The sequence below is a fragment of the Mytilus californianus genome, unplaced genomic scaffold (assembly GCF_021869535.1).
Source record: "Mytilus californianus isolate M0D057914Y unplaced genomic scaffold, xbMytCali1.0.p SCAF_6, whole genome shotgun sequence".
NCBI lineage: Eukaryota > Metazoa > Mollusca > Bivalvia > Mytilida > Mytilidae > Mytilus > Mytilus californianus.
The window spans coordinates 77287964-77314553 of NW_026262712.1; the positions used below are offsets into that span (position 1 = coordinate 77287964).

Sequence of the window (26590 nt, forward strand, 5' to 3'; positions counted from 1 at the left end):
CTTCCATCAATCCAACTGTTATGATAAAGTTTCGTGATAATTGGTTTCATCAAAAATTGAGTTATTGTACAACGGACTGACAGAATACCTACACCATAATTCGTCTAAGATAGTTTTATAAAAAGGATGGCCAACAGATAATTCTACAGAAAAAGCATAACAATTATACAAAATTTCATACATGTCCCACAATAACTCAAACGCAATTAAGATTCCAAACTTTTCTGACATACAAACAAGCTGAAAACTACAGAGCTTCAACATATGAATGTGGGCCCTAATGGACATTAAAAGGCATGAAATTAACTAGTGTCTCTTAATAGCCTATGTTCCCTATTGATTCTGTTAAAAGTTTCCCTCTAAAACATAAAAAAAACTGTTAAAAATTAAAGGGCAATAACCCCTATAAGAACACAACTGATAATTGAATCTATGCTGACTTCTTGAAGATCTGGTCTTGTTGATCATTTTTTTCTATCTATAACAGTTTTCAATATTAATAGGCAAACATAAAACAAAATGAAAGTAAATCATCAAAAAAAGTCAATTACTCCAATAAATAGTTGACGAGCAATTTGGTCCTGTTGACTCATTAGTAGATATTGTCGGGCTGATCATGTTTTTTTTTAAATTTCCATCTATTTATCTAAAATAAAGTTCTCAAGATAAAAGGTAAAAACGCAAAAAAAATAATAAATAGAGAATATCATATGGCTTTTTCAATATCACATCCGTATCAACCCGAGACACCAATCTAATCCCAAGAGCTCTGCTCGAGGGATTATATTGGTTGAGGGTTGATACGGTGTGTGATATTGAAACCATATCATATACAGATCAAGTAGATGTTTTATGCGACATGATGTTATACAGATTAGGGGTTTGATAAAGCCTTTGCAACAGTGACTGATATCGATGACGTGACGTCATACAGATTAAAGGTGTGATAAAGCCTTTGCAACCGTGACTGATATAGTTATCATCACGGATGGCTGATACAGCACAATTGCCGTAGACCGTATTACACATACAAGTTATCTGTATTTACTACTAAGTATATAATAAATACTTTTTAGTGCAATAACTCCTATAAGGAATCAATTTACAACTTCGGCTATTTTGTCTTTTTGTAGACTTTTCTTGCTGATCATTTTTGTTTTTTTAAGTTTCTATCTATCTATTATAATTTTCAAGATCATAGGCAAAACTGCTACTTTGTATAAAATGGTTATTTGAGGGCAACACTCCTATTAAAAGGTGACCAACGTTTATGGCCATGTTGAATTATTTGTAGATCTAGATTTTGTCTTGCAGATTATTTTAACTATCTGAAGTCTTTCTCTATCATAAAAATGGGAACACATATCTGTTTAATTCGTCATTTAAAGTCAATATCTCTATTAAGAATTTGTCTGAGAATCCTGATGACAGTAGGTAGATCTACCACTAGGAACATTTCTGCCTAATAAGATTTCTTTATCTATACCGGTTTTCAAGAAAATAGAAAATTATTGCATTTTACCCCAATATTCCATGTTTAGCTGTGTTGGCTATGTTGGTTGGCATACGGAACATCGGACACATTTTATAGACAAGATATCCTAATGATGATTGTGGCAAAGTTTGGTTCAAATTGACTCAGTAGTTTAAGAGGAGAAGATTTATGTAAAAAAAAAACGGATACCGATGACGAAAACGACGGACGTCCAGTGATTGGAGAAGCTCATACTGGCCCTGTGGGCCATGTGAACTAAAACATGAAGCACATATATTGCAAAAATATCTATTTACTTCTCTAAAAAAGTTACTCACCAAATCTGTAATTAATTAATGATATATTCCTGTAGAATTTTTCTATTCCAACTGTTATTTGATATTCACATGGATCAATGTTAAGGTAGAACATAAATGACCTTGGAATGAAATGAACATCAACACAACATTCTATAGAAGTACATTCCGAAGACAGGAGGCAGGACACTGGGTCTTCCACTTTTGGTAATGAAACTGTATTTGAACAGTCTGAAAATAAAGATAAGTATTTTTTTGTATACAACAACATGATAGTTGATTTAAGGTAGTATAGGTGTATAAACGAAAAATGACAGAATTTTTTCATACTTTGCCAAAATTAAGTACATATTGTAATATGGTCAAAAATATAATAATAAAAGATAGGTCGTAGAGCGAGCTTTTGAAAAATGACACATTTCGCATTAATTATACATAGAAAAAATTAATAGATGATAGAATTTTTAAATACAATATACGAAGACAGCTCTCATAAAATGCATTCAGAATATCAAAAGAAAATATTGGGTCACCATACGTTTTTCCTGCTATTACATGGTATAAAAAAAATTCATGTAGAATTATGCAAAATCTCAGTTACCTCCGCGAAGTTAAAAAAAATGGAATCAAACAAAAATGTTCTACCATTGCAAAAATATTAGTTATAATAGGATAAAATCATATAAATTTGTTCATTCAAATAAAGGTTTTTATTAGTTAATTTCATTTCTGCATAGTCATCTACTGACATGATTAAAAGTCTACGCCAGTAAATATGTTCGGCTATTTTACAATCCAAGATGTCAGAAAACCCCTATACATGAATAAAATCTAAAGTTGATTCTTCAACAACAGATCTATAAATCTTTTCAGTAATACGTATTTAATTACCTTTCTTCCAACCATTGGTACTTTGAGAATAATATATATCAGACCTACGACATTCGTGGATATTAAGATATGAAGAAACACTCATTTCATTCAACATCTGTGATATCATCCAGTCTGGTAATGTGTCACTTGGTGTTAGTCCTTTCTCTATATACCACTGCTTCAGAGAAAAGCCTGAAGTGATATCATTTGGTTCATATAACAAAGATCAAAAGTATTTAGAAAGTAATAACTATCTATGAAATCTCTAAAAGATGAGCTGCCAAACTGACAACAAACCGAGTTTTCTGTAAATTGAAGGAAACCATTGTTGAACTTAAGATGGCTACTAATACAAATGAAATTGGTGTATTATAATGTATGGCGCTTTTAGGATTGTTTGACCTGTAACGTTCTGTTCCTATTTCCTCATTTATAAAGTAGCATATGTACTGAACGATAAAAGTGAAAGTAATCAATATCAAATTTGACCTCCATTTTGTCATCAGTAATTGATTGGTCCTGCTTTGTTTCATAAGAAGTAATTGCCAACGTAGATGCAAGTATCTTGTTATAAGGAGGGATAAAACCGTACTTTATAAAGAATCACTATGATTCAAACAAAACTTCTCTGAAACGGACACAATGAGAATGCTTGATTTCTTGATTGACAACATATTTTGTACGTTTGGACGACGCGTATTTCAACAAATAACTGGCATACTCATGGGAACCAACTGTGCTCTTCTTTTTGCCGACTTTTCCCTTTATTCATATGACGCTGACGTCACACAGGTGCTTCTTAGGAAGCTTAAGAATAAAAAAAGCTAGCACAATCATTTAACTTCACTTTCCGCTATAAAGATGATGTCCTTTTATTAAATAATTCGAACGTTGGTGACTATATTAAAGGATCTATCCCACTGAACTTAAAATAAAGGATACAACAGATACAGTTAAGTCTGCTTTATATTTTGACTAAACTCTAAAAATTGATTGAGGATTGGTGAAGAACAAAACTTTACTACAAAGAGACGAGTTCAGCTTCCCAATTGTGAAATATTTTTATGTAGCAACATTAAAGGAGCGCCTGCGTATGGAGTATATATCTCCAAGGTGATACGATATTCCGTAGCTTGCATCTTTTATTATCATTTTCCTTAAAGAGGATTGCTTTGCACAATGTAGCTATTCAAGCAGGAGTGGTGAGTTGGAATCATCCCTCAGAAAATTTCAAGAGTAAGTTGACCGTTATGGAATATCTGTTTCTCAGATGACGACGGATATGTTCTAATTATCGTAACCACAATCCGGACAATGTTGTGTCAAATGAAGTGTTGTTTTTTTTTATTTCAAAAGTAGTGATAAGTTTGGAATATTTATAACTATCAAGCCAGTACCGTAATGATTTTGATGGCATGGATGCAATCTTTACCCCGAAAAACCATAATTCAATAAACTGCCACAGAAATGCGTGTATATTACAGTAGATTAACATTTAAACAAGTGTTGCCAACGGTTGACAGTTAGTCATCGGAAGGACCAAACAAGTTCCCTGGGTTAGCGGACCTTTTTCAATTCTTATGTAAATGACATTATGGTAATACAAGAAATCAATAAATTGATTACTTGATTTTAAATTATCCTTGGGGAACTCAATGGAACCAATTGTCCAGTAAATTGGTTACTTGATTACAGTGACTTGACTCTTAGTGTTGCTTTCCAGCTATTGCAACTCGTTCAAAGTTCTGACCAAATTGCAATTTGTTTTATAAAACCAAACTGTTCAACTGGTCAGATTTTTGAACAAACTGTTGAGTCAAAATCTGAAAGTGCAAGGTGATAAAATAAAACATATTAACAATCTTATATGATTTTTGTCCACTTTAATGTTGTAGTGACAAAATCAGTCTAACAGTTTGTATAGATATATTATAGTCATTACCATGCTAAAGGTAAAATGTTGTAAATTTGAATTGCTATAAAAATGTCCAAACAAAGCTTTCGTATAATTTTTCTTTTGAAAAGTCTTCTATATTCGTAAGAATCAGACATCATTTGAATTAAAACATCATATATTCAGTAAAATATGTGTAAAATAACAATACGTTATTGATAAGTTTCCATGGGGAGATAACCTAAAAGATTATTCTTTTGAATAAAGACTTTTTGAAAGAAAAAATGATTATCTCCCCATGGAAACTTCCTACAAACATATTGTAATTTCACACATATTTTACTGAATATGAAATGTTTTAATTCACATAATGTCTGATTCTTATGAATATAGAAGACTTTTCGAAAGAAAAAATATATGACAGCTTAGTTTTGACATTTTTATAGCAATTCAATATTACAACATTTCACCTTTAGCATGAGAAATGACTATAAAATATCTATACAAACTGTTGGACTGAATTTTCACAACAACATTAAATTGGAGTTAAAGTCTTATAGGATTGTAAGTATGATTTATTATATCACCTTGCACTTTCATGACTTGGCTGTGGTTTTCTACAGCAGTTTGTTCAAATTTCTGACCAGTTGAACAGTTTGGTTTTCTAAAACAAGTTGCAATTTGGTTAGAATTTTGAATAAGTTGCAATAGGTGGAGAGCAACACTAACAGCCAAGTCACAGTAACAATGAAAACATTTCACTTCAATTTGAATGGACGTAAATGTAAACATATAAACCATCCACATCTAAGGCTTGGTCATATTTTAAACTAAACGCTATTCAAAAATTGGGAAATACAAAAGTCGTGTATTCTTGTGGTTCCATAATCGCAATAATTTAGTCGTTATATTCCGCTCTTCTACGATGGAAAACAAGTAGGATAAATCGATAATTATGAGTGATCTTGGAAATTATGTCACCATCAACTTCAATACATTGTATCATATCACCAGGACTGAGAGAATGAAGCCTCAAATTCTCATCAAAACTGAAGTTAATTAATGCAAATGTAACAGCATATAACATAAATATAAATCATAAGTATTTCTTTCTAAACACCCTAAAAAACCTAGCGTCTAATTATAAAGTCCCTGAAGGTAATGAATGGTTACAATGAATTCTTATGTGATGGAGGCATATGCTCTGACCAATCACTTTAACGTTTCGGTAACATTGTTCTTTTACATGAGAATGATTTATAATTCGAAGACTCACATAAACCATTTGGTATCATTGTGTTCTTACCTGAAGGTGACATATGATCTGACCAATCACATAAACCTTTTGGTAACATTGTATTCTCAAGAACTGTAAACTGGTCATTCTCTGAACACTCCGGTGATGTGCTCTCAAAACAAAACATGATCTTCATAGTTATAAGATACATCTTCTCTGTGTGCAAATCTTCAATATTATACCTGAAGATAACAGTTAAGTAAGGCCACACATTTTGATATGGCAAAGGTTTAAAAGATAGTTTTCAAATAAAAAGAATCACTATGCATTGAATTCTAACATCTAAAATTTTATGAATTAGAGCCATTGTTATTATTATCATGAAAGTATTACAAAAATCCTATAAATAGGTAATGTGAGTATTAGATTAATTAAAATTATGAAAACAAATACTAACATTACTCTCACAATTCCTTGTAGGCTAAAATAGTTGTCAAAACCTGAAAAAATAAAAGGCAGTTTGTTAGCTGGACAATAATGTGAATATCTAAGATATTCTTAGCTTTTAAAAAAAAAGGTAAATCATTGCAGGAAGGTTACAAAGTTTTATTATGTAAAAGATAATTCATTTGTTCAATCTGAAGTATTGTTTTTCACTTGCTTTATATATTTTATGACACTAAAACTTCCAATTTTCGGTTATTGTAAACATTAATTTTCGGCTTTGTATACCTTTTCTGAAGCTCATTAGAATTCTGCTCAATAGATGTGTAAATAGCACAAATATTGTCATATGAAAAATGGCTCTGAAGAACCAGTTTTGGAAAATGTAGTTTTGAGAAAGACTTGTATTTGACTTTTTATATTCTATCAAGGACTTAGTTATAATTGTAATAACAAACTTACTTATAGAGATATTGATAAAAATATACTTGAGATATTCAAAATTGCCTCCATACCTTAATTAACGTGAATTATATCATGCAATCGTTATATTGCTTAAAAAAAGGCACATTGTTAACCAATGATTTGATCATACCAAGATGTGTATTATATGACAAAATCTTTAATTATTAGTGTAAATGCACATAGGAAAGCCTTGGAAGTAGGTATATCCCATACAAATTCATATTTATACATCTTGCAAAACAATATTCGTTTTCATTTCCATCCTTGTATAAAGTAGAAATAAACTAAAAAGAATGCTATCAGAATGGGCAACTACTGTCGCCTTATTTAGTATCAAATTATTTATAAATAAAACCACAAAATAGAAAGGTTTTTTAAATAGTAAGTTAGAACGACAAGTAATTTGATTTGATATGAATGCTATATGATTTGAAGAAACTGACTAACTATACTAAATAAATATCTTACCCCATTTAAAATCTGTCATTGTTGTATTGTAAAACACTTTTTCAATTCCAATACTTAGTTTACTGCTGCAAGGATCCAGTTCAAAATATATTTGGAATGTTCTCTGTAGAAATTCATTTTCCAAACAACATGAAAGTCCCAAGCATGTATCAAGTATGTGACAAGCCACTGATGGAGACAAATTTGGTAAACTCATATTAAATGCACATTCTGAAAGAAAGATGCATATTTCATAATTTATAGCCCCAAGTTCTCTGGAACCCTCATTTATAATCTATGTAAAATACCGGCCAGAGTTTGTCACAGATATCGAAAATGTTATAACATTGTGTTGGTCAATTGAATTCGAACTTGTATCTATATATTATGTGTCTATTTATTTAACAATTTGCATGAAAAAAAAAACCACCCTGTGCCACGAGTGCATAATATATATAAATATAAGATGTGGTATGATTGCCAATGAGACATTTCTCTACTAGAGACCAAATGACATAGAAGTTAACAACTATAGGTCACCGTGCGGCCTTCAACAATGAGCCAAATCCATACCGCATAGCCGCCCACTTTTACTTTTTTACTATTCAAAATCACATATTCCTAAGATAAAGTGAAATCACTTCCTTGGGGCAGAAATGAGTTCTTGACCTTGATTACAATAATACCCAGTACAAATAATATCCTTTCCTGACAAACAAAAAAAAAAAAGATTTTTTAAAAAATCAGATATGACCTGCACAGACAAACTGATTTTGTAATACAAGTAGTTAAAATTTCTCATTTTATCTGTATATGAAGAGAATATAAATGATTATACAAAAATAATGAGTGGCAAAAATCAAATTTGATATAGTCAATATGAATAAAGAAAAAATAGATGAATGGTAAGAGATAGCAAAAAACAAAATAACAAAACGACATCTATAGGGCAACATACAGTCTTCAACAAAAGACAAGCGTCTATACAATGTGTCCAGCTCTAAATAGATTCGAAACAGTCAAAGATCTGTCATCAATATCAAATGTTCAATATCAAAAACAATATGATGATATGATAAAGAGACAAGCAACCACTGACGAGGTTTCTCCCTCATGACAGGCACATGAATATGTGGCAGGATTAAACTAATTCTTTTTAAGATCTTAAACCTCCGGTGAAAGTCTGAACAGAAAAAATCACACCTCACTAGTGATTCCTCTAAAATTGGTAAATGAACTGTTGACACAGAGATAAGTCTCGCCTGTATATTATTTTGAAACTAACATGCAAATGTGGAAATTAAGATAGCAATACTTAAACATGTATATAATGCGAAATACTCAAAGTCAATGAACCATGACTGAAGAAAGAGAGCCAAATAATTTCTGAGATATAAGATAGGTTAGGTCAATACTAATACAACTGCATACTAAATATCATTTTCTTATATTAGTGGTTCCCCTTAAACATAGTTTACCACAAACTTTGAAATGTTAAATATGCAAACGTTTCATAAATTTACCATTAGTGGTTCATCTTAAACTGACATAATCACAATCAAACTTTATCATTTAAATTATGAAATTGTTAAAAGTCAAAAGACCATGACTGAGGGCGACAGGGCAAAATAATCTCCATGGAAATGAGACGTGCCAATGCTTATTGCAGAACTATTAAACAGCTGTATACTATTGTTGCCTTTATAATAAAACAGTATAAATATTAGCACTTTTAATCATTGCAGACAAATTTTCAATATAGACTTATATTGCTTAGAATAGGAGTAAACACTAATCAAAGAGACAATTATAATATCAGTCAATAATATTAGATGAAAAAAAATTATCGGCATGTTCATAGATGTCCACAACACATTTGCAATTTTGCAATTTTAAACTTAACCTGCTTTCCTTTTATGTAAAAAAATCCATACTGAGGGATAAAATTACTCAATTATAATTACAGGACATAGATTACATGATCAAAAATGAAAATTGACAATGTTTATTGTTATTGACATAAGTTTAAGTAACAAGACTTATAGAAGCCTACATGAGGTACATACACAACAGAATTTTTATACCAGTTCATGATTTTATAGAAGAAGAACAAATATTGCCACCACAACTGATCTAGAAAAAGAGAAACTATTGGTACCTTGAATAGATACTTACAACAAATTAGGAAAAAATAAATCAATCCTGTTGATAGAACTGTCTTGCTTTCTTTCAGAGTTTGGTAAATTAGATTTCAAAAGTTGGCCGATTTCTTGCTTCGGAAATGTTTAAGGTTATATCAGAACAACATACCTTTATACCAATCTCCATTGTATGGAGGAGATACTTTCTGGCACATTGGTTCTTCCAGATATGCTGCTAGATTTGTTTCCTCATAAAGTCGATATAAGATGTATGTAGGTAAAGTATCATCAGGTATTAAGTGTCTGTTTATCATCCATTTATATAGTGAGAAATCTAAATTAATAAAAGTAAAATTTATTTCATAACATTGTGGCTCACATTTAATATAGTGGCATATATATAAAATTTGATAAATAGTATAATCATACAAAAAAATACAGATAACACCAAAATGAAAGAAGGCTGCTGAAAACGATTTTATTTCATAAACAGTTGCAAAGAGACTTGTCTTGCCAGCAACTGCTGCCGTGAGTATAACTGTAGTGTTGACTTCAAAAAACTAATTCCATTTATCAGTTAAAAATGGAAAAAACAAGAGTGTGTCCATAGAACACGGATGCCTCACTCGCACTATCATTTTCTATGTTCAGTGGACCGTGAAATTGGGGGTCAAAACTCTAATTTGGCATTTAAATTAGAAAGATCATATCATAAGGAACATGTGTACTAAGTTTCAAGTTGATTGGACTTCATCAAAAACTACCTTGACCAAAAACTTAAACCTGAAGCGGGACAGATCGACGGACGGAAGAATGGACGGGCAAACGAACGGACGCACAGACCAGAAAACATAGTGGCCCTTCTACTATCGTAAGTGGGGCATAAAAACTGTTCTTAAGATGCTATATCTAGATCATTAAGATGCTTCTGTAAAATTTTATAAAGTTAAATGAAGGTTTCAAAAACTATATCTAAATTCTAACTAAAAAAGTCCATCTATCAGAAGAATATATATCGAAACATAAAATAAATATATTTGCAAAATTTTGCTTCAAATAGTATTGCTGAATCATAGATATTTTGAAAAAAAAACTGGGAATTTTGACAAAAAAGTAAAATAACAAAAATACCGAACTCGAAGGTAAATTCTAAACGGAAAGTCCTTTATCAAATGGCAAAATCAAAAGCTCAAACACATCAAACAAATGGAGAACTACTGTTATTTTCCTGGCTTGTTACAGGCATTTCCTTATATAGAAAATGGTGGATTAAATCTGGTTTTAAAGCTAAATCACAGAGCGCACCTAAATGTTTAGGATGTCAACAATGACAAAATTAAGGATCGTTATGTCTCAGGTTAATTGTTCATGTTTTACATCTTTGGTCTTTGATGTACAGCTATCCCATTAGCAATCAGACCTCAAAGCTTTATTTTTATATAAGCGTAATAGTGCTGACAAGGGTGTTAATGGTGGATGACAGGTGGTTATCAATCTATCATATGATCTAGAAGGGAGCACAAATGGAGGAAGTTTTCTGAAACTATCACTACCAAAAACGTCACCAACATGACGACGATAACTTCCCGTCACATAGTCTCGTGTGAGATCGTAGGAATAATCAGGATTTTTCTTAGAAATTCAGAAGAGAGGAACTGATTTTCCACATACTTGTATATGAAGGGCAAAATGGAATGATTTCACGCAAATTTGTAAAATTATACCGAAAAGTATGATGATAAGTAAAACAAATATGACCTGCAGGATCTCATCAAGTAGCACTTGCCTCATATTTATTTGGTTATGAGGGGGATAAAAACATGTTGACACTGATTTTAATTGCCTTTTTCAAATTATAGCAACATAATTATCTCCTGATATTCATTTGCATTGTTCACAATGTATACCTTCAATGAAAAAGTCTGATCTCCATTCACAAGTCCTCTTTGGTAATAAGTAGTTTACAAACAGAACATAAGAAGTAGGTTCGTCAGCTTGAATATTAACACTCTGATTCAGGTTCAATAAGTACTTCTTTTCTTCATATAAATTTTCCAAAAACAATCTGAATCAAAACAAGTGCCAAATTAGGAAAAAGAGGGAAGATTAGTCAGTAAGTTTATCAAAAAAAAATACTCCCCATCCATCCCCACCTGTAAAATATTAACTGGAATGGACCAATAGTATATCTCACCATTGGGAATCTTTATAATCGAGGACCATGAATTTGAAAAAGCTACAAAAGATATGTAGATATTTATGAACAAGGCCATAACAAGAAGTATGTGTGCTTTAAAAATATTCATAAATTATCTACAACAGTTACCAAAAATGTGCATCAATATTATTCATGCACCAACGTTACATATACATACGAAACTTCCATGACTCCATACAAATCAAACTGTTTCTGGTGACCTGTAAACACAATAAATTTGTAATGCCTCTATATTTTCTTATGTAAGTGCATTAACTAATACAGTGTATTATACATACAATATCTTAAATGTTTTAAAAATGATTTCTCAATCAGTAATTTGAGTAAGAGTTGCAGTGCAACAGTTTTTAACTGATTATCCAGAAGTCATGTTCATATACATTTTTATTATTATAATTTAAACGAAGAATCAGATATTTCCTATTATTCAAGCTAAATTAAACAACTAAAAAGTTAATACATTTAACAAATGCTCCCTTAACACCATACTGACATCAAAATAGAAAATTGTAGTTGTCCTACATGTTATGGTAGACTGTAATGCGAACGTGACTATATACTCCCAAAAATGTGTTATGATAGCCAAAAAAAATCATCCCATGACTTTGTACAGATGAAACTATGAAGCCCTAAAATACTTTCGTCGATATTTGTTTGTTTTATTTGACCTACACTTCAACACTAACCTTTTGGGTATGTGACAATCTGTTTTAACTTCTTAACTATAAATTACTCATATATTATCTATGTTTGGCATGAAAGGTTATTTATACCTAGCTTTACATTAAAAAAAAATCAGAAAAATCTTAGGTTTTATAGAATACATACCCCATTCAAAATGGAATAAATCAACTTCAAAAAGTAATCTCTCAATGGCTATTGTCAGTTTAAAATCACATGGATCGATTATAAGTTTAGTCTCAAGAGTTCTTGCTATGATTTCCGTTTCTGTACAACAGGAGATTTCAGTACATAATTCTCCAACATGGCAGACGACATCCTGAGGTATGGTTATAGTACGCAAAACTTCATTACAACCTAAAAAAAAACATATTTCTCAAAGCCTCAATAAAGTTAATTGCATCTCCAATATTTTTAGAATTCACATTCAAATATTTAGAAATCAAATAGACTTGCAGGTTGCAAATTAAACATTCTTATTATTTAGTTAATTACACTATATATAAAGAAATATAAAAGTCAGGTCAATACCTCATAAAGGGGAAATCATCATGAATCGAGGTAGTGGGTAAGTCTGATTATGCAGAAATGATAGCTATTTTGGAAACAAAAGGACGAACATACCTGAACTAAACCCTTGTATATTTTTGCTATAAGGTTCTCTGTATTTGTCACATTTGTCTTTTTGTAGGAATGGTTTGATTCCTAAGGCTTCTGTCAGTCTCAAAATTTCTGTTGGATGTAAATACTGCTTGTCTTGTAAATTATTATCTGCTTTCCACTTTCCCACTGAAAAATCTATTAAATAAAAGAACAGAGTTCCAATGCCCTCCGTGTTAAACATATTTTATCTATCCAAGATACAAGGGCAATAACTAAAACACTTTTTTGTAGCGCTAACGAGACCATTTTCCATACATTTAATATTTCCAAGGGGTATAACTTTTTTTTTTAAAGTCGATCGTCCACCAGTATAGAACTTGTCCGAGATATTGCTGATATTAACCTATAGTATAAGTTTTATAAAAATCTGGCAAGAATTCTACCCGTGAAAGCGCTAACGAGGCCATTTTCCATAAATCTAATATTTCCAAGGGGCATTACTCTTTTTAAAAAAGTCGATCGTCCACCATTATAAAACTTATCAGAGATATTGCTGATATTAACCTATAGTATAAGTTTTATAAAAATCTGGCAAGAATTGTACCCGTGAGAGCGCTTACGCGGCCATTTTTCATAAATTTAATATTTCCAAGGGCATAACTCTTCTAAAAAAAGTCGATCGGCCACCATTGTAGAACTTTTCCGAGATATTGCTAATATTAACCTATTGTAAAAGTTTTATAAAAATCTGGCAAGAATTGTACCTGTGAGAGCCCTAACAAGATCGGACAGACGTACACACGGACGGACACACGGAAAGACGGACGCCCGGTATTTCTATGTCCGCCGCAACGCGTATCACGGGGGACAATAAACAGAATGCAAATTGGTCAATTTGGTCAAAATAACGGAAATATAAACAATTGTCATACGAGTGGGAGTTTTATACTAACTATAAAACCAGGTATAACCCACCTTTTTTGGGGAAATTGTCTATACCAAGTCAACAATATGGCAGTTGTTTTTCACTTGTTCCGTTGATTGATAGCATTTGCTTTTGTCAGTTTCAATGGACTTCTCTTTTTGAATTTGCTTTGAAGTTTAGTATTTTTGTTATACTTTTGTATAAAGAGGTTTCCATTGAAATATGTAAGGTATCTAAGCACGTCATTTGAAATTCTATTTACTTAACATATTCCTTTTTAGAATAAAAAGGAAAAAACCACTTAAGAGAGGGACGAAAGATACCAGAGGGACAGTCAAACTCATAGATCGAAAACAAACTGACAACGCCATGGCCAAAAATAAAAAGACAAACAGACAAATAATAGTACAGATGACACAACATAGAAAACTAAAGACTAAGCAACACGAACCCCACCAAAAACTGGGGGTTATCTCAGGTGCTCCGGAAGGGTAAGCAGATCCTGCTCCACATGTGGCACCAGTCGTGTTGCTTATGTTATTACAAATCCGGTAAATAGTCTAGTTCGGTAGGTCACATTCGTGAAAAAGGAAGGGTATTGTAGTTACGACATAAAGAACATATCCGATATCATATGTGAAACGGTTATTCCATAACGGTCAACCAACTCGTGATGGCGTAAAATTTACGAATGGATGATTTCAACCTCACCATTTGGAACTCTTGGTTTAATAGCTTCCTTGTGAGCAGCAATCCTCTATCAGGGAAATCATGATAGGAAATACAAGCCCGGTAATATCGTATCAATTGGAAGATATATACTCCGTATGCAGGCGCTGCTGGAATGTTGCTACATAGACATGGAAAGTTCACAATTGGGAAGCTGAAATCATCTCTTTTGTCGTAAAGTTTTGTTTTCAACCGACCCTCATTGTCAATTTCTAGATGTAAGTCAAGATATGAGGCAGACTTAGTATCCTTTATCTCTAGTTCGATGGGATTGATTTTGATTTGATTTTTGGTGTTTTAACGCCACTTTTAAGCACCACTTTTGGGCTATTACGTGGCGGCCAATTTTTATTGGTGGAGGAAGCCGGAGTGCCCGGAGAAAACCACCGACCTTCGATAGGAAAACTAGTCAATTAAGATTGAAGTCGAGTGCACCAGCATAAGCGGGGTTCAAACTCACAACCTCGGTGTTGACTGGCTAGTGATTACAGTAATAACTACTTAGACCACTCGGCCACCGAAGCTCCTAGTTCGATGGGATAGATTCGTTCAACATAGTCACCAAATTTTGTATTATTTAGTGAAAGAACATCATCTATATAGCGGAACGTAAAGTTAAAGGATATTGCTAACTTTTTATCTTTCTTCCAAAGAAGTTCCTGTATGAAATCAACTTCATAATAATAAAGAAAAAAATCGGCAAGAAGAGGGGCACAATAGGTTCCCATTGGAATTCCGACAGTCTGTTGAAAAACGCGTCCTCCAAACGTAACAAATATGTTATCAATCAAGAAATCAAGCATCTTGATAATGTCAGTTTCAGAGAATTTTTTGTTTGAATCAGAGTGATTCTTTACAAAGTAAGATTTATCCCTCCCCAAGACAAGATACTTGTATCTACGTTCGCCATTCTTTTTAATGAAACAAAGTAATACCAACTCTTTCAATTTGTCTTTTAGTTTGGAATGGGGAATGCTTGTGTAAAGTGTAGAAAAGTCAAATGTTTTAATACTATTGCAAGTGTAATTAGTGTATGTTCTGCTTTTTAAAAAAAATTCATATAGTTTTAAAGAAAATTTTTAAGTCCAGTTTTTTATTTTAATAAGAGTTGTTAAATGTTTTGATTGTTTAATGTTAATAGGAATTGAGGCTTTTCATGATTTTTTTTTAAATGATTCTTGTTGCAAAAGCGTTATCAATGTTTGATGTTGGTCGGGGTTGTAAAATATAATTCATGAAGTGGATCTTAAGGTGGTACCCAACATTAATATTAATTTGGCTCGTTTTATTTTCATAAAATTTTGACAAAATGTTTACTTTGACCCTTTGACAAAAATATAAAAATTTCAAAACATTTGAACCAACCACTTTATCAGAAAAATTTCATTGGTTATATAGCAGTTTAACAAACACTAATTTTGATCATTGAGAAGCTTAATATTTCCTTAACAATACAACGTGATTAAAACGTTTTACTGATTTTTACAGAGTTATCTCCCTGTAGTGTTAGGTACCACCTTAATATAGCTTCCTAAAAATTGGGTAACAGTTGGTCTTTTACAGGATTTTCAGGTCCTTTGTAATTGAACAAACTTTTTGACACAACGCAAGTAGAAAATACAAAAGTATTAACTCTATATCATCATATTTACATTTTATTCTAAGTAAGAAGTGAATATCGTTCTAGTTTTATGTATTTTAAAAAATAAACAATTGATAAAATGCAATACTTACTGGCATTTACAAAACCTGTGACCCATTCACATGGTTTCTTTACAAGAAGAGTCTTTGTTAATACTCTTTGGGAAAACATGCAAGATCCAGTAGTTTCAAAACAAGCACTTATGTTCATATCAATCTGGAACAATCTGCTACTTGATAGGTCATAAATGGAGTAGCTATAAGGTACAAAATGATATACTATATATTTACATTTCAACCAATTGATTTTATGCCAATCAAACCATAAACATTTAATAATATTTTGTTTAGGGTCACAATTTGAGGAATACCAATATTTCAGATAACTATAACCCTGAAATGCTGCATATATATTCAATCATCTTTAATTTGGTCGAGATGTTTAAATTTACATATAAATAGGGATGTCAACAAGAATTGTACTTGGGAAGTTCTCGCTACATCTGAGTGTTAGATTTGAAGATGAAAACTTATCATTCTTGATCTTTACAACGATACTCTGCTGTGCAATCTCAGTTATTGAACGACTCCACATAATAAAAAGAGATAATAGAGACCTGAACGTAGTTTTTTCTAAGTATTAAACTTCTCCAAGTTTGAAGAGGATCTGATAAAAAGAAGACAACATCCTGTTGACAAGGATTCATATGGGATAATTTACAAGTCCTACATCCAGCGCAGTGATCTCCCATTTCAGCTTTTTTCTTATTGTGAGTTGAAACATTTTTGAAGAGGATCTGATGAAAAATGTAGGTGTTATCCTGGTGAACAGAATAAATATGGGATTTATTTTACAAATCTGGAAATTAGGTCAAAAATGAACTGACAGCTTAGAAAGTACAAGCCATCATTTGAAACTTCCAGATCAAATATAAAATTATCATATTGGACAGGAGGCGAGTAATATGTAAAGAAAGAAAAATGCAGTATACCACCGTGACATAGATAAAGTTTATTTATCCCAACATGCTAAAACACAGTGACAGAGTATATAACTTATTGATTTTTTTTCTTTGATATCATGCGAAAGGTTTTGTTTTGTGAAATGTACCAGGTTAAGGGGAGGGCTAGGCTCCCGCAAACATACTTAACCCCCATATTCTGTATGTGCCTGTTCCAAGTTATGAGCCTTTAATTCAGTGGTTATCGTTTGTTGCTGTATATCAAATATATTTATTTTTCGTTTGTTGTTTTGTATATAAACCAGACCGTTATTTTCCCTAATTTAAATTGTTTGATATTTGTCATTTCGCGGCCTATTAAAGCTTGCTATGTGATTAGGGTTTTGCTCATAGTTGAAGGCCGTGCTGTCACCTACAGTTGCTAACTTCTACGTCATTTGGTTTCTGGTTGTGGGATGTCTCGTGGGCAATAATACCACATCTTCTATTTTTATTCATACCTATAATGTTCCTCATAAATTGATACATTTGAAAGTGAGTTAACATATTCATTTTTGTTAAAAAGGAAAGATGGTGAAGTGTATTTAATTATCTTTGATCATTAGAAAAGGAAGAGAATTTGTATATAATTTACTTACTCGATTCGGAATACATTTTCAAGAGAAAACCGAATGTCACGACCTGAAACAAAAACAGACAACACTATAAATCATAGCATTATCTATGATGTTAGCAAGCCAATTGGATACTCGATACATTAAACTTTTTACTTTATTAACAAAGTTTTATTCAAAGAACTTTCAACCTTATCACCTTAGAGTTTATAATAGTTTAGGAAACTGGACAACTTTTAAATATATAAATAATATAAACAAGATTGCTGTGCCGTAGCGGTCAAAATATGGAAAATGTCCCACAACCCCGATACAAATCGTCAATTACTTGTGACGGTATAATGTGATCGAGTACACATAATGGCAAACAATAGTACCAAGTATTAGAGCTTTCTGTCAAATGGAGTTACGTTCACAAATAGTTATCGGCACACATTCCCACAAAATAGTCAAAGTCCCATTACCCCTCCGGAAGGGAAAGAAGATCAATAAATATACAATCGTATTCTAGTCAATGACTTAAATATAGTAAACTTTTGCCTTGAATCTTTATACAGTGATTTCCTATCTAATATTGCCATGGCGTTGTCAGTTTTTGTCGATTTATGGGTTTGAATGTTCCTTTAGTATCTTTCGCCTCTCTTCTTATAGTTTTCAAGTAATGCTGTCTTTCATTCATATAGTCATAACGATAAATCAACTGTTTACCAAACTTTAAATTTTTCGAAATACTAATTAGGGATCGTCTACCCCAGGAAAAGATTACCTTAGCTGTTTTGTGCAAAAGATTTCGGAATGTTGGGTCCTCATTGCTCTTCACTTTGTACTTTATTTGGCCTTTTAAACTTTTTTTTCTTCAAGCGTTACTGATGAGTATTTTATAGACTAAACGCGCGTTCCGGGTACAAAATTTGAATCCTGGTATCTACGATGAGTATATTTTCATCCGTTGTTTTAATCCAATATCTAAGTATGACAACAAAAGTAATTAATGAAGAATTTAATAACCTACCCCAATCAAAGTTAAACAGTGAAATGTTGTATGAAAGATTTTCAATGCTGAGTAACAAGATATGGTTGCATGGATCAAGATCAAGCTTGAAAAAAATAGATCTATCAATTAATTCTACATCAAGACAACACTCTACACCAGTACATGAGTGCGTTAGTGTACATGTTACTCCATTCTGTAACTGTGGCTTCACAATAGTCAATGGACATTCTGAAATGTATAAACTAAAACTAATACTATCTACTTACTGGTAACAAACTATATTTTACTTGGGAAATTCCACACAAAAAATTACGACAAAAGGTACGATTTTTCTTTTCCTATTTATAGTTTCTTTTTTTTTTGGATGGTGATGTTCCTTTGACATCTAACGGTGTTTATATATGACAACTCGGTCGCAATGCCCGTATCTGTAGTGAAATTTGATATTTTGAAGAACGTAGTCTATGTATTACTGGTACATTGTCAAGTTAAGGATTTCGTTACCCCATATTAGTTAAAACCTTTACTGAATTATTCCAAAAAGATTTGGTTTGTAAGTTTTGCTGTTCCTGTAGAAAAACTTGTACCAAACCGGATAGCACATCCTAATTTTTACAAAGGTGATGTTAATCGAGGCCTGAAATTTAGATACGATCCGGGTAAACTTATCGATCATTTAAATAAACTTATTCTAAAAGGTTACCTATTCAACACTGTAATTATATCTTTGAGTATTGTTTTAATTGGAATAAATATGATTTTATTATCAGTAAATTAAAACAAAACTAAATATTATTGTTATACACATGTTTTACAATTTGTCGATACCTGTCATTTGGCATTGCACAAGGTGATGTTTTTCTCTGACTGTTAATGACGATTTTATGCCAATTCCATTGGATGTTGGATATGTACTGATTGATATTTCAGTCTTAGATGCATGATTTTGTTATTGTTATTGGCTTTGAACTAGCTGTCAGTAACTGCGAGTATTCTCAGATCTGTACTTAGCGATTTTTGTTGTTGTGGGGATGTATAAATAACCTGCCACGTCCGGTTTGTGTTTGTGTTACTTGGTTTTCTGCGTTGTATCGTTCTGTTGAGTTGTGCCCTTTTCAACTTATTTTTATAGTTTGTTCATATGTTGTCCTGTTACATCGCGGTTCCATGTTAAGGGGAGGGTTTGGCGCCCGCAAACATGTTAAACCGCCACATTCTTTATGTGTTTGTCCCAAGTCAGGAGCCTGTAATTCAGTGGTTGTCGTTGGTTCATGTTTGTCATATTTGTTTTTCGTAATTTTTTTTTATAAATTAGGTCCTCGTTTTCTCAATTGAATTGCTTCCTATTTTTCATGTCGGAGCTTTTTATAGACGACTATACGATATGGGTTTTTTTCTCATTGTTGAAGACCGTACGTTTTCCTATAATGCTTACATCCACTTCATTTGAACTTTGGTGGATAGTTGTCTCTCTGGCAATCATACTAAGTCTCCTTATTTTTATAAGAAGAAGTTAGAGGTGGATGGATCAAGATTGATTTCAAAATTGTAAAAACATTTACAATTTATCTCAACTCGTGGCAATCTAGAATTTATAATGGGTAATTGATGCCTGCCATTTCTTAAAGACGGCTTATTTTGGATAACTAGGATTGCTTGCTGATCGATATGTACCAAACCTCCTCTCAATTCTATGTAAACACATCCTTTTTTATTCCCTTTCATAACCAACAAGATTTCGCAATTAATGAAAATAAAGAAAAAAGCAAACATGATAATTTTTCACAAATGTTATATTGCATGATTCGATTCTATAATTATTTAAATGATAGTTCAGGGCGATATCTAACTTGAAAAAGTAGTTTCTTTTAATCATTTCTTTGATGATCAATTATATATATCACCGAAGAAAAAAGTCAACGGGTTTTTTTCTCCTTCTCCACATTAGTGGGGTTGGTGTTGCTCGGTTTTTAATTTTCTAATTCTTTTTTTTGTATATTGTTTTTGTTTTTTCGTCTTTTACTTTTATGGCGTTGCCAATTTATTTTCGATTGTTGGGTTTCAATGTCCCTTTGCTATCTTTCGCTTTTCTTCTTAAATAGGGAATTTCGGTTTAATCTCTAATTAGTTTTGATGCTCAAAAACATTTTTATGTATTTAACGCAATAAAAATGTAATATTGGTTATACACCATAGGTTACTCGAAAAACAGGTGTCCTGTGCACTGAAATCAAAATCTTTTTGAATGTGTGTATAATATTACCTTCTATCCATCTATTCACTGTCATTTGTTCCAGTTTCCTATTTTGATGACAAGATTGTTTAAGAAGGTGATTAGAAACACCAAGTTTTTCCATCAACAGATAGTTAGCATACACAGGAAGTTTATTGTGAATGCTGAATTGGTTTGATTGCATCCAAGATTTTAATGAAAAACCTAAGTAGACAAATATATCACATTATCAATAAAAGCTCTTGTAGTATTTTGGGTAATTCTATTACTTTACTTTCAATTCAATAAAATAAGCTGGTAAATCATTAACATATTTATATACACATTTTACGTTGGTAAATAAATTTTAGAAACAGTATATTGTCTTACTTTACAAACACATTAGCATATTCAATTGACAGCTGGTTATCTTTAGATTTTCAATTGTTTTATTTTACGGATACTTTTTATAAATAAAATCTTTTCAGAAATGAACTATTTAGACATCGTCATACTGCTCATGTTGAATAATCTTTACCTTTCAAATATTCCCAAAGACTTAATCCAGATTTATTTTAATATCTTTCTCTGAAGCAAATCCTTTCTATGATATAAACATGTCAAACCTATTACAATTCTCTTGGTAACTTATGAATGTAAAATACACATTATTTCCTGTGGGAAATGAATATCCATATTTTAGTCTACAGGTAATGCAATAATGAAATTCCTTTTCCTTGAATACCATGCTTCAAGACCAAGGGACACTCGGGTATCATTGTGTTTTCATTTGTGTCCTTTTAAGATATGTTGTAGATTGATATGAGCCATTCGACAATCAACAAACATGACAAAAGAAACATTGGTTTAATTTTGGACAATTTTGTTCTAATGAAACTTTCCGCCATGTGACTAGATTCTTTTACAATGATGTTATAATAAACAAAAACGGTACATTGGTGTTGAAAAGTAACTCTCCTGAAACTGTATCAACTCTCATTGGTAAAAAAAAAATGTAATACATAAATAATATGTTCCAGAATTTTTACCTGGTGTTTTGAAGTCCATATTCCAGTTACACTGGGGCTTACTGATGAGCAGATCTTTGGCTATTGGTCTCTGTATATAGCATTTAGATTTGTTTGGTTCAAAACATACACTTATATTAACAGACACCAAATATTCTTTACTACTCTGTAATTCTTCAACTATATATCTAAAAAAAAAAAAGATTTTTTTGTAAAAAATATAGATACTTGATTTAGTTATACTATTTCAAGAATCCAATCTCACATGAAACATTCCAAAACTTTATGTGATTACCAAAGATCTCTGTCTTGAAAGTGAAGTAAGTTGTCACAGATATATAGCCTCCATGAAAGCAAAGTAACAGTGATATAACATTTTCATGTCAGGTTTAAAAAAAGTTTATAACCCCGCATATCTTATTTCCAAATTATCATTTCAAAAAATTATTTCATTATGAAAGCCATCACCAGTTGGTTGACCGTTATGGCATATCTGTTTTACAGATGACGACAGATATGTTCCAATTGTCGTAACCACTATCCCGTCCTCTTTTTCCCGAATGTGACCTACCTAATTAGACTTATAACCGGATTTGGTCTTACATGAGCAACACTATGAACGCCAGATGTGGAGCAGGATTTGCGTACCCTTCCGGAGCACTTTACATGACCTCCGGTTTTTTTGTGGTGTTCGGGTTGCTCAGTCTTTAGTTTTCTATGCTGTGTTTTGTATACTTTTGTTTGCTTGTTGGTCCTTTTCTTTTTCAGCCATGGCGTTGTCAGTTTATTTACGACTTATGAGTTTGAATGTCCCTGTAGTGTCTTTTGCCTCTTTTTTTTAGTTCAACTATTGTTTATAGTCAAAATAAGTCCACTTCAGTAGCTGGAGATTAGTGTATTAGTTAGTACAGCTGTTGTAAATGGTCAATGTTATGTTTCCTAGAGTAGAAAGAGATCAGCAAAATCTTTACAAGATTACTTCGATCCTTCCGAATAAAAATTTATTCAACACATTGATGTCCTTAAAATAAAAAAAAAAACTCACATTTTTGAGATTCCGATAAATCGTGTGATATTTTTGCCAAATTAACATGGTTAAATATGTAATTAACAATTTTTTTGGGGAAAAATATTTTTAACTTAAAAAGGAAAAAAAAAACGTCTATAGCATACCTTGCTACAAACCAAAAGTATGGTATCACTGTGGTGGAAATCAAAAATACACAAAAAAGTACCAAAAAAAATACTTACTCCATTCCTAATGTTCCTTTAACGTAGAATTCGTTTCTCTCTCCTGAAACACATTGAAATATTGAGTCGGCTTTGCAAATGTTTGGACCTCAAATTTCCTAATCAAGAGATCGGAATTATTTGGTCTTTATAGTTAAAAAAGGTTTAAAAAACTAGTGCCTACTGATGTTTCTCGAAGTGACTATTTATTGAGAGAAAATATTTTTTTCACGGGTTCAAAGTACCGGTTATTTAGGAGAGACAAATAAACACGTACTTTAACTGCTAACTTTTCGCCTGTATAAATGTGTTTCAATTCATGGTGTGATACTTTCTCGAAACCAACTTTTCAGGAAATCTTTTTTAGTAAAGTGACCATGAATTTTGACCTGTTGACCAGAACGATTCAATAGTCTTCTTCACACTCCGTAATATCTTGTGTCTGTTAAATTTTCGTTCAATGCTAGCAAGGGAGACTAAAGCTACCATCAGGTAACCAATTTTCCTCCAAATTTTCTATTTTTTGTAACTGACCTTGACCAAATTTTTTTGCCCAAAAATTAATTGACTTTTTCACTTACCTGATTTCTCGTCTGAATAAGTCACAGCGAATAATACTCAGGATATCATTTTCAAAACCATTTGTTTCGGACAAACAGTTGGACAAACAAGACGATTACTATATGCATTGTCCTAAATTATTTTCAGGCAGCATAATAAAGAGATAATTTAAAACATGGTGACGAGTTTTTTTTGCAGATAAACACTTACATGTGTATCTCAAACTACTTTATTGAAAATAGGTCAATCAGTTTTAAAAAATCAATTCTAAAACTTGTTCCTTAAAGTTAATACACCAATGTTTGTTGTTTAAGGAGGCCTTATGCAACTTTTGAAGCGGAGAGAATAAAGGATAAGGGTTAAGGTAAAGTTCGTTGTTTATAACCAATCTATAGCATCTAAAGACGAACTAATGTCAGAAATAAATAAAATTTCGGCAAAAAAATGTAGGTTTAAGGGTGTTAAAAATGCATTGTTCAATATAAATTACATTTAAAAAAATCTCCTTTAGAAATAATAGATCAACGCTGAATTTGAAACTCACCCAAGAAATGTAGATATGAGAATGCTTAAATGCACTAGTTTCCAAACATGTCCGAGACATTGCTGATATGCATCCTTGATATAAATTTTATAAATATCTGGTAAAAGTTATACACGTGAGAGCGCTTACAATGCAATTTCATATAGACATTACATTTCTAAAGGACATAACTCCTGTAGAAATAATTGACCAGCACTGAATTTCATCTTGGTCATACGACATTGCTGATAAAAACATTTGATAAATTTCTGCATACTCCTAAAACTAATGTAGGCTTGAGAGCGCTTACGATGTCATTGTTGATATAAACCCTTGATATAAATTTCAATAAAATTTTGCAAGAATTGTACATGTGAGAGCGCTTATAACGGACGGACAGATTATATGAATTATATGTTCATCGGAACGCGTCAAGCGGGAGACGATAAAAGTAACATTACCAATTTTAATGCACTTAATGCGCATTTCGAAAATAATGCTCCAAAATATTAGAAAAAGAAAAACTTATACATACGTTAATTAAAAGATCGAACCATCTTTACTTACCAAATTTAAATTCTATCAAAGATTGTTTAAACCACATGTTCTCTATTCCAATGGTCAGTGTTGACTTACAAGGGTCAATCTTTATAAAGTACATAAATGATTTGTCCAATATACCAACATCTACACAACATTTAATGTCTAAACATGATGCTTCCAAAATACAGGTAATATCTGTGTCTTTCAAATTAGGAACGGAAACTGTTTTTTTGCATTCTAAATTCAAATATAAATATATTTACTATACTCATAAATGTCCGAACATATTCTGTAAATAAATTCCATGGCAAAATTATTTTCACATTTGATCTGTTTATTATCAAAGTATGCCTAGGATTGATGTCATATTGAAACTCAAGAATCATTATACGTATCAACAAGACGTTATTCCCACATAACCTTACTCATCATTCAAAGTATCAGAGAACAGGATGTAGGTACAAAATGTATCTGACGGATCAGAAAAGCCGTAACACATTTTATGATTGGCAAGCTGCAGACCTTATATATCAATATTCTATTCTGTAGTATTGAAGAAATACATGACAAAAATTTCATTCACGCATTGAAAAACAAAGTATTGGTGAACAGGAAGTAGTCAGCTTTCCAATCCGAATAGCATTAACAACTCATTACTATCAAGCTGCTTACCAAACAAAAAAGTGCAAGCGTTGTTGTGCTAGGTTTACACCCACTTGTAATTCAAAACAATGGATATCAGGAAGTAGCTGTCTTACATATTATTACAACTTGTCACTGTCAAGGTGCTGATCAAATAAAAATTAATTCAGTTTACAAGTTCCAGAAAATGATCCTATGTATTCAACATATTGAAAATCTAAAAGTACCTTCAAACAGGAATTAGAAGTCAGACAATGTCTGAAAAGTGCTAATTAGTTTCAACTCAACATTGTCAAGCTGCTGACTTAAATATTCAATTAATTGTTTAGTAGTTCCTGAGAAAGTAGGACAATAATATTTGCTGGAGGCTGGGTGGACAAAGTGACAATATAAAAGCAATATAACCTTCAATCCTGGATAAGGGGTATCAAATGAAATCGATAGTACTGTATAAATTTGTAAAAACAATATTCAACTCATTCATCTTTTGCACAAATTAACGATCTAAAAAAATAGGTCGGTTTCTCACGGATCAAAAACGTGTTCACATCTTTCAACTCATCACTGTCAAAAGATGAAGTCATTTGTTTTGCAGTTCCTGGTAAACGAATAAAAAAACAGGCAGACAACTCCTATTTTGTAAATCAATTTTCATAATCCTCATATGATATGATAGCTTGAAAGTTATCTATTTCCCCAAAAATTATGATAATTTGAATCCCTGTTATCATGGATATGCAAGTTTTGAGTTAATGTTAGAACCAAACAACACAAGTTAACCATAAATAGCCTATATTACCTTTGATCCATCCATCAGAGTTTTGTTTAAAAGTTGCAAACTTCCTCCTGCATAATGATGCATTGATGTATGGTGAGATATTGAGATCCTCCATCAAATGCAAAGCTGTAGTTTTTGGTAAGACCGCTTTATCTTTCATTTGATTTTGTGTAAGCCACTGACTGAGGAAAAAGGCTGAGTAACAAATAAATAAATTATTATCAAAAATATTTTGCAAGTTTATGTACTGCAGAGAAGCAGTCAATTATGAATAAGTCCAAATTAATTTTAGTTGAAAAAAAAATAGTTGGTTTTTGGTCTTCATTCATAGGTTTTATATTTATAACTTATAAGCAACAACAAACAAATATTCTTATAGAGCAATCATCAAAAGTTCAGATTTCCAGGTATATA

The 26590-nt window shown here is 31.8% G+C and overlaps 2 protein-coding genes across 2 annotated transcripts in view; both read right to left on the reverse strand.

The window, feature by feature from the left end:
• The window catches only part of LOC127706619 (uncharacterized), a 127694-nt gene extending 120316 nt beyond the window's left edge, over positions 1-7378 (reverse strand). The window contains exons 1-4 of the mRNA XM_052211275.1: positions 7173-7378; positions 6253-6295; positions 5865-6037; positions 2683-2856 (exon numbers count right to left, since the gene is read on the reverse strand). Coding sequence (XP_052067235.1) covers positions 2683-2856; positions 5865-6037; positions 6253-6295; positions 7173-7368 — 586 coding nt within the window. The 5' untranslated portion in view covers positions 7369-7378. The remainder of the gene's footprint in view (positions 1-2682; positions 2857-5864; positions 6038-6252; positions 6296-7172) is intronic.
• A 4077-nt stretch (positions 7379-11455) lies between these two features.
• LOC127706620 (uncharacterized) lies at positions 11456-24989 on the reverse strand. Its single transcript, XM_052211276.1, has 11 exons — positions 24781-24989; positions 23151-23193; positions 21921-22087; positions 20923-21096; positions 18678-18887; positions 17690-17732; positions 16183-16346; positions 12816-12989; positions 12339-12548; positions 11668-11710; positions 11456-11459 (listed from the first exon to the last, which is right to left on the reverse strand). The coding sequence occupies exons 1-11, from the start codon at positions 24872-24874 to the stop codon at positions 11456-11458; spliced, it is 1326 nt and encodes a 441-aa protein (XP_052067236.1). The 5' UTR covers positions 24875-24989.
• Between the last annotated feature and the right edge of the window lie 1601 nt (positions 24990-26590).

Coding starts and splice junctions, on each gene's coding strand:
- LOC127706620 (XM_052211276.1), bottom strand. CDS start 24,874: ATGTACTTTATAAAGATTGACCCTTGTAAGTCAACACTGACCATTGGA. Junction 21,097..21,920: donor TATGGACTTCAAAACACCAG/GTAAAAATTCTG, acceptor TTGTCTACTTAG/GTTTTTCATTAAAATCTTGG. Junction 11,711..12,338: donor TTTATTCCATTTTGAATGGG/GTATGTATTCTA, acceptor TTGTGTTTACAG/GTCACCAGAAACAGTTTGAT.